Source organism: Cajanus cajan, chromosome 4 (genome assembly GCF_000230855.2).
Source record: "Cajanus cajan strain Asha chromosome 4, NIPB_CcT2T_4, whole genome shotgun sequence".
Taxonomy (NCBI): Eukaryota; Viridiplantae; Streptophyta; class Magnoliopsida; order Fabales; family Fabaceae; genus Cajanus; species Cajanus cajan.
In genome coordinates this window covers 10,917,208-10,926,456 of record NC_138520.1, presented here as the reverse complement: position 1 = coordinate 10,926,456, position 9,249 = coordinate 10,917,208, and the positions used below count along the sequence as shown (strand labels likewise).

The 9,249-nt window shown below is 30.9% G+C and overlaps 1 protein-coding gene across 1 annotated transcript; it reads left to right on the top strand.

Annotated features, from left to right (window-relative positions):
* The first annotated feature begins 1,964 nt into the window (after nucleotides 1-1,964).
* LOC109803025 (glucan endo-1,3-beta-glucosidase 8) lies at nucleotides 1,965-5,824 on the top strand. The gene is made up of 2 exons (XM_020364479.3): nucleotides 1,965-2,937; nucleotides 4,580-5,824. Exons 1-2 carry the CDS (start codon nucleotides 2,603-2,605, stop codon nucleotides 5,682-5,684), a joined length of 1,440 nt encoding a protein of 479 aa, XP_020220068.1. The 5' UTR covers nucleotides 1,965-2,602; the 3' UTR covers nucleotides 5,685-5,824.
* Nucleotides 5,825-9,249: the final 3,425 nt, after the last annotated feature.

The window sequence follows — 9,249 nt, the reverse complement described above, 5'->3', positions numbered from 1 at the left end:
TCGTAAATTACTTATCAAGCGACCTAGAAAATATCAATATCTCACTATTTTGTTTCATTTTTTTTTTCACTTTCTAAATATACCTAAAGTTGTTCATATATTTCTATATAATTAATAAGTTAGTACTCCGTCTAAACTCAAATATAAGTATAAAAAAAAATGAATAGTAAAGTAAAATGTAAACAAATTTTAATTAATTTTACTTTTTTTTTAAATATAATATCATCTTTAAAATATCTTTCATTATATTAAAATTCTAATTCTAACGACATTTTTTACAGCTTGATATTAAATCCATTCAATTTGGAGTACTAGAATATTTTCATTAATGATTAATAAAATTAAAAAATATTAATTATTTTTTAATTAGCACATACATTAATTTAAATAAAAAAAACATCTTAAACTGTATATAAATATAAAATTTTGACCGCCCAAAGACCAAAATATTATGTTTTGGAGGAAATGCGCGTGAAAGTTGATCTGCCGCGTAAAGTGTTGCACTTGCAGACGTGCAGCTTGCATCAACATTCAACACAATCTTAAATCAAATCTTAAATCAAATCTTAAATCAAATCTTAAATCCATCTAAATAGTTCTTCTTTGAATGTTAGATGTGGTTGGGACTGTTCTTTAAATTTTATTTCGATATTATATATTTTTAAATTTTATTAATATACATTTATATATATATATATAATTATTTTATACTTTACTCTTTATAATATTAAAAATATAATGTAATTATTTAGTAATTAAATAATTGAAATAATAATAATAATAAAACTATGCATTTAATTAAAAATATAATTTAATTCTTAAATTGTTTTAAGTCCTATATTACTTATTAACTTTTAAATATTGTTTGAATTAAATTATAATTAATTTTTAATATATATGATTTATTTAAAAATATGTAATTAAATACATTTATTTATATATTTTATTATAAATTTTAATTTTTATTATATAATAAATAAATATAAACATTGTACAAATTCAAATATTAAATTTTATATCTTTAAAAAATTCTAATTTTTATGTAAAAATAATTCTTATATCGTATATCTACGTTAACACACTCTATTATGGTAAAATCTATGAGAACTTATTTAAGAACCCGATTTAAAAAAAATTACCTAAATTCAGTCTATATTCTATAGTAAAATCAAATCAAAGTATACTTGCCGTTTATGTACCAAAAACAATATATTTGCAATTTACATAAAAGAAACCGACACAACACAGTCATTAAGAATGTGTTTGGAACCTAGTTGATTTCAACTCTATTAAGATTGAAAAAAAAGTTATATGTATAAATTTTTGTTTTTTTGCATTGGAACATGTTTTTTTTTATTCAACGTGATTTTAAATTGATAACTAAACATATTTTAAGTTTGTTTAGATAAAAGTTAAATTCAAAATAATAATTTTATTGCCTTTTGATTTCATATATCACAAAGTAGAAACTCACATTTTAATGTTTTAAAATCGATAATCAATCACATTCAAACTCAACTTCGTATCTAAAAAATATCTCACTTTAAGCCGCTTTTCAGTTCCAAAAAATTCGGCAATTTTAATTGAAGCACACTAAATCACGTTATTTCTTAATCGCATTATACATCTTATCATAATTATAAGTCATAATTACTTATTTATCATGATTTATACTAAAAAATACACAAAAATTAAACTCTAATTTAATTGAGAAAAAAAAATCTGCCATGACCTTCAACACTTCTTAATCTTAATCCTTTGGTTATTCCTTCAACCAAAAAGGCTTCCGTCATTCTCTAATAACCAATTACAGAAACTTCTCTTTTCATGTAGTCTTTAATTTGATTATGATTATGATTATGATGATGAGTGATGAGTGATGAGGATGATATTGATACCTTTCTCCTTCAAACTCTAATTCCTTCTTCTTTACTCATCAATTGTTCTCTCTGTCACTTCGTTTCATAAGTGGTAGCCGTTGTGGCTATCTATAACAGCGGTTAAGGTCGCCCCCACAATAATAATAATAATAATTTAAAAAGCGTTACGGAAATTGTTTCTATCATTTTCCCACTACCACACTTTCCCTTTCACAACTTCCATACTTCTAATCTTCTCACTCCATAAACCCTTCTCCTCTCTCTTCCTCACAAGAAGATAAAGAAAAAACAAACTTGGTCTTGTTCATTTGGTTTGTGGACATCACATTCTCTGACCCTGTGATAGAAACAAACCAATAAGAGACCAAGGAAAAACAAAAAGTTTTTTATTTTATTTTTGGTTTTGTTTACATGTGTTGTTAGATCAAGCTTTTGTTAACTGTGATCCTTTATATTGTTCCTCTCGTCATTGTTTGTTTTTATTTATGCCCTTTTGATCCTTCACCGTCTCATTCATCGTGGCTTCGTGGGGGGGTGAAAAAGTTGCTAAATTTTCGCTGATTCTTCTAACCCCACTTTCAAAAACGGTTGCTTTCTCTTTCTCCCTCTATCTATAGAAAGAAGAGAGGGTTTCTGTTTATGTTTTGTTAGCCATTTATACATATTGCATATCCTTTTTCTTCTTCCTTCTGGTGTGGTTTGTGTTATTGCTGTGTCTTGCAATGGAAAAAAAGTGGGTTTTGAGATTGGTGTTGGTGTTGGTGGTGGGTGTGATGTGTTGTCATGTGGAAGGGCTTGGTGTGAATTGGGGGACTCAAGCAACCCACAAGTTGCCACCAGACACTGTGGTTCAAATGTTGAAGGATAATGGGATTCAGAAAGTGAAGCTTTTTGATGCAGATGACTCCACCATGAGTGCTTTGGCCGGGACTGGGATTGAAGTCATGGTTGCTATCCCTAATAACCAGCTTGCTGAGATGAATGACTATGACAGAGCCAAACAGTGGGTTAAGAAGAATGTCACACGTTACAGCTTCAATGGAGGAGTTAATGTCAAGTGAGTTTTTTTTTTTTGCAACCTATTTTGTTTTCAAATTCAGTTGATTTGTTTACTTGTTATTATTCTAAATCTATCATTGGCCTTTCTTTCTTTCTTTCTTTCTTTCTTTCTTTTTGTTTTGTATGAAGTTTAGAGATTATTTGGTATAAGATCAGACGATCCTTAGTTACTTGTTGGTTTAATTTAGCGTTTTGTCCAAGTGCGTTTGATGCCTAGTCCTTTATTCTCTATATTGGATTTTGTTGGATAATTTATTCTTGGCCTGTTGCTTTCAATTCCTGCATTGATTTTTTACTTCATGGTGATCAACTTGTTGCTTGTGTTTATCCTTATGGAAAATCTGGAGTCCCATTATTCAATTATCATTCACACGAGCGAGCAATATAATAATGATATAAAGAGCAAATTAATCACACTACACCCGTGTCTTGATATTGTACATCACCCTCTGCATTTTTAAGGTCTACAGCAATCCCTTTGTAGGGTTATATGGTAATGTGCTTGTTGGATAATAGAGAGCGTGTCAGTGTAACGTAATGTTTTTCAAACAGGGAGGTTGATGCAGGGATAAGAAGGGGAAGGGCATAAGTGGAAATTTTAAGTAACCTTTTGGGCTAATAGAGTAATTTACTCTCATAATAATGTTTTTTGGTTGATGAGTTTAGGAACCAAACATGGAAAAGTGTGAAGGGAATCTTACAAAAGTGAACCCTAAAGTTGTCCTTTTTTATCAGAGAAGTTATCTATGTATTGGGCGATCCCCCAGAATTAGATTCTTTTTTTGGTAGTGGTGCTTGATAAGTCCTTTGTATGTGGCTGAGGAGAAGGATATTTGCTCAAAGAATCATTTTTCCATTCTAGGAGGTGATTGTTAAGTATATTTGGGAGAAGAGATATATTCACGTGTCCAAATTCTCACATAGGATGACTTGTGCACATTTTCTTACCATCCATTCTAATTCCTATTGATCTTTGCAACTTTGCAAGTAATCCAAGACTGGTCAATTTTGTATGTGCATCTATTATTTTTTGGGGAAGGGAATATTCCTTTGTGTGTGTTTTATTAATTAAATGATTCCATGTTTGGACAAGGCCACTAATAGAACAATGAGAACTCTTGCTGATGCTGTGGCTTACAGTTCTGCAGTTTTTCCTTTTCCACTGGTTAATGAGAAGTTTAAATAATTTTAAAGGAGCTAAAAGTTTACAGTTTAAATAACTTATTTCATAGTTTCATGGGACTTGTCGATCATATACATGCAAAAGGCTGGTTATTATTATTATTATTATGTTTAAAGATCTTATGCTTTATTGGATGGAAAACCAATGTCATTTGTATAACAACTTCTCTTGGAATGTTAATTTTTGTCATTGTTAGGCAAACTTGCAAAATTTTCATGGGAATAATTTGGAGCTATGTTAGGTTTAGGATCTCAGCTATATAACATAAGTAGCAACATTGGTAGAGTCTGATTTAGTCATGGATTGGTGAAGCTCACAAATATTGGTCTTGCAAGCAAATTCTTCATTAATGTATCAGTATCACTGCCCCTGGCAAACTATCTTTGTCGATTTTCCTTTTGTCCAAACTCAATGTATATTTGTGCAATTCCATGATTCTATCTATATTCTTATGCAGGTATGTAGCAGTTGGGAACGAGCCATTTTTGAAATCCTACAACAATTCATTCTTGAATATCACCTTCCCTGCACTGCAGAACATTCAAAATGCCCTTAACGAAGCAGGTCTTGGAGACACCGTTAAGGCCACAGTGCCCTTAAATGCAGATGTGTATCAGTCACCAGAGAGCAACCCTGTTCCATCTGCAGGAATATTTAGGCCTGATATCACTGGTCTCATGACCCAAATAGTCCAATTTCTCAGCAAGAATGGTGCACCATTCACCGTGAACATCTACCCCTTCTTGAGTCTTTATGGCAATGACAATTTTCCCTTCAACTACGCCTTCTTTGACGGTGTAGACAACCCCATAAACGACAACGGAACACCATACACGAACGTGTTCGACGCGAATTTCGACACCTTGGTTGCTGCTCTCAAATCAGTAGGATATGGTGACCTGCCAATTCTGGTGGGAGAAGTAGGATGGCCTACAGAAGGGGACAAGAATGCCAATGTTGGCAATGCTTTGAGATTCTACAATGGCCTTCTGCCAAGGCTTGCAGCAGACAAAGGCACGCCGCGCCGACCGGGACACATCGAAGTTTATCTCTTCGGACTAGTCGATGAGGATGCCAAGAGCATTGCTCCGGGAAACTTCGAACGCCACTGGGGGATTTTCCGGTATGATGGACAACCAAAGTTTCCAATGGACCTCTCTGGCCAGAACCAAAACAAGTTTCTGATAGGTGCACAGAATGTGAAGTATCTTGCTCCAAGGTGGTGCATGTTTAACCCTGATGCAAAGGATCTTAGCAAGCTTGCTGATAACATTAACTATGCTTGCACCTTTGGAGATTGCACTGCACTTGGATATGGCTCTTCTTGCAACAATTTGGATGCTAATGGTAATGCCTCTTATGCGTTTAACATGTACTTTCAGGTGCAGAATCAGAACACCATGGCATGCAATTTTCAGGGCTTGGCTAAGCTTACTACGAACAATATCTCAACTCCTACGTGCAATTTTATCATTCAGATAGTTCCTTCTTCTGCCTCTTATTTGGTGCCTTCGCTTGTTGGTGTCTTGTTTGTTTCTTTATTCATGATTTTGTTTTCGTAGGATTTGTTTGTACATACGTTAGAGATGCTATTTTTTTTTTTTTTTTTTTAAATTTATGGTTTCATTATTTATTGGATAGTCTGGATGATATTGATCGGTTTACAGATTCATTCAATAAAGAATTTCACACATTGAGCTTAGATGGTACTAGTCTGGATATTATATAAGCCTTGTCATCTTGGATTGACAGATGGTGTAGAGTTCGGTTTGAACTTTTCTTTTTCATTATGAGAGTTTAATATCCTTACGATCATTAAAATTTTACTTTCTTGGTGTATGTAGATCTTTTATTATGGGAGTTTAACATCTTTTAAGATCATTAAAATTCTACTTTGATGATAATATTTATTTAAGAAGATTTTTAAGTGTATGCAGTTCTGTAGTTTGACAAATAAAATTTTAAATTAACCATTAAACATTATTGAGTTTTGACTAATATCTAAATAAATAGTCTTGTTTAGTTTAAAAATTTTCAATATATTTTTGACTTCTAATTTTGTAGTAACGAGGTGTCATTCTTCATCTATTATTTTATTAATAAAAAAATATGTTAAGTCTTGTTAAAAAGAGGTAGTTGCTTTTAATATTAATATTTTTATTTAAAGAAGAATGTTAATAACATAATTTTTAACATATTTCTTCTAACAAATTCTCTTAATTTGTTAAAATCTATTAAAAATCACAAAATTTGGTAGATGAATATGACTTTGAATGATGCTTTCTTAACATTTATGGAGATTTTTTCGCATTGGTTAAAATAAAGAAAACTAGAATGTATCGAAACAAACAAAAGCCATTTAATTGAATATCTCTTAATTGTAGAAAAACACTTCACCTTTCACACATCTATAAATTATAATGAGAGAGAGACTAACGAAAAGCAGTGTCATCGATTAGGTGAATGCCGACAATGAAATGAAACTCAACGGGAAGAAAAGGAAGAGGATGCCACGATGGAAAACATTAAATTAATGGGTATCAAAAGATGTTTTGAAAATTGTAAGGTTAAAATATTTTGGCTCTCAAAACATTTCAAAATTCACTTTTAATTTATATGAAAGTTTAATGTTTTTAATTCATGTATTTATTAAAACTGGTGTGATTTTAATATTTTATTAAGGACTAAAAACTTGTGTTATTTTTAAAACAGAGATTAAAAGTATATTAAATCTTTATATCGACTAAAATCAGATTTTGAAAAACTGAAAAAAAAAATAATATAAAGTATGTATAGTCATATATAAGTTTTAATTAATAAAGAGATATTTTATTTTTTTAAAATTCCAAGCGTTTAGCGATAGCGATAGGGGTTGATCCACGCTTAAGCAAAGTCAGAGTTCGAATCCTGCCTTGTGTATGCAGTCGCGTTAAATTTTGGGGCCAGCTATCCCACCCTTTGAGGTGCGTCCAACATAGCGAGGAGATTAATCACTGCTATCTCTGGATACTCCAGGGATAACAAAAAAAAAATATTTTTTTAAAAGAAATTAAAAGTTCAAGTTATTCTCGACTGGATGTATTTAAATTTAAAAATTAGGTGCAACAATTTCGAAGAACCAAGATAACTTCTCAACTTTAATTAAATTAAAAAATTAATATAAAAAAGTAGGAAGTTGTCTTTTTCATACAAATGATGTAAATTTCATAAGGACAATATTAAAAAAAAACGAATATTTGAATCCTATTCTTATGCCTTTTAAAGATAACGAGACATTAATTAAATTCCATTCTAGAAATATTTTAAACATTAATATAGTTCTCTAAATCCAAAATGAGTATAATAACTGAGACCAATTAAATTAACATTTAAAATATTAAAATACTAAATCAATACCCAATTTAAATCTGGATAAATTAAATTGATGTGCATGATAATGATAATTGATGAGCTTGATCTCTAGATCACCTTTTAAGCAGTTATATTTGAATTGGGCCAATTCCAATCACACATTCACACTAAGTACTTTTCAGAATCAAAGTTACCTGTTCCTCTCTCTGCCCTTCATGTGATCCCTTATATATTATGGTGGGACCATATTGATTTTGAGGAGGCAGACAAAGAAATTGAAACTCATTTGCAGAGGTTACTTTCTAGTCTCAATTATGCATGTATCCCCAACACCTACCATGCTCATCCGGGGTATTTGGCTGATGTGATATTTGTCCCAAAAGAGATCATAGCACAGTAAGCACACCTCATTTTGGGTACATTAGGTGAAAAGAAAAGTGCCATAAGAAAAAAAAAAAAGACTGATATAAAAACTGATTTTACAAAGAAAATAGAAATAAGAAAAAATAAGATGAAAAATGAAATAAAATAACAAGTGAGTGCAAGAATATAAATTATAAATTGAGTTTAATGGTTAATGATCTAATGTAAAGAAATTTTATTCAATTCCTTGAAGAAATTAATCACTCTTCTGTCAATAAATACTTAATACTATATATAGTTACCTAAAATACTACCTACCAATTATAATATATTGTTGGTATGATTTTTTAATTTTTATTATAAAAATCAATAAACTTATTACATATGATAATTTGTGATGATGATATAATAATTTATTATTTATTTGGGTGAAGGAAAAAGACTGATACATTGATACACGTAGCACCACCTCAGCCAACAAGAGATTTACACCTACCTAGCTGTTACTATTCCTGATAAAGTGATAGATGCATTTTCAGTGTATACATTTTCCTGGGGCTTCTTTTGACTTTTGCTACTAATAATTAGACACCATTTAAACATCTTTTCAATAATTCACATTCTTTTACAACTCTAAGATAGGGTCATTCTGCTTGTGATATGCTTATATTCCATGTGCACTGTGATGCGAGTTAAAGTTGTTAACTTTTGTACCTAAGTATCAGACACTCACAGGCCTCATAATCAGCGATTCCATCTTTGACCAACCTCACATTTCAAATTTAAATTTTGGGTTAGTGGGAATTTGATGGATTATTGCTTTAACGTTAGTAATAGTATCATCAATCGTTTCAAGGTGGGTAGATATCTTTTGAAATTTTAATATTATGGCTCGAATCTCCAACAAATTGATGACTTTATAGGATTGCTGTATGCAAGTACTCTACAGAGTCAGGTGCATGGTGCATGGTGCATGGTGCATGGTGCGTGATGTGTCAAAACAATGTCGGCTTGGATTTGGAAGAAGGAATCATAAGAATCTTTGGATTTTTTTTTTGATAAAAACAACAATTTGAATTAACATCTTATAAAAATATGTATGAGTTATTCCTTTTTAAACTTTTCATAACGAATGGTCAGAACCAAAACAAAAAAAAGTAACAAACAAATAAGCATAACAGACGTACGAAAGTTGTAATTAGATATCTTGAAATGGCAAATAAAGGAAACAAAGAACAATGCTATACTGGCTGCACATGCCATATCGATAATAATATGATTAAAACGAGCTTAATTTCAATGATCCAAGGCTTATTAGATTTATTTCTGACGGAGATAATGAGAATGAAGTTGGTTCATGATGTTTGTAAAGAGTTTTATTTTTACTAGTACAAAAGAGGTAATTTACGTCGA

Bases quoted from the DNA above. Each gene is read 5' to 3' on its own strand.
- LOC109803025 (XM_020364479.3), top strand. From the start codon at position 2,603: ATGGAAAAAAAGTGGGTTTTGAGATTGGTGTTGGTGTTGGTGGTGGGT. The intron at 2,938-4,579 runs GTGAGTTTTTTT...ATTCTTATGCAG, and splicing joins AATGGAGGAGTTAATGTCAA to GTATGTAGCAGTTGGGAACG.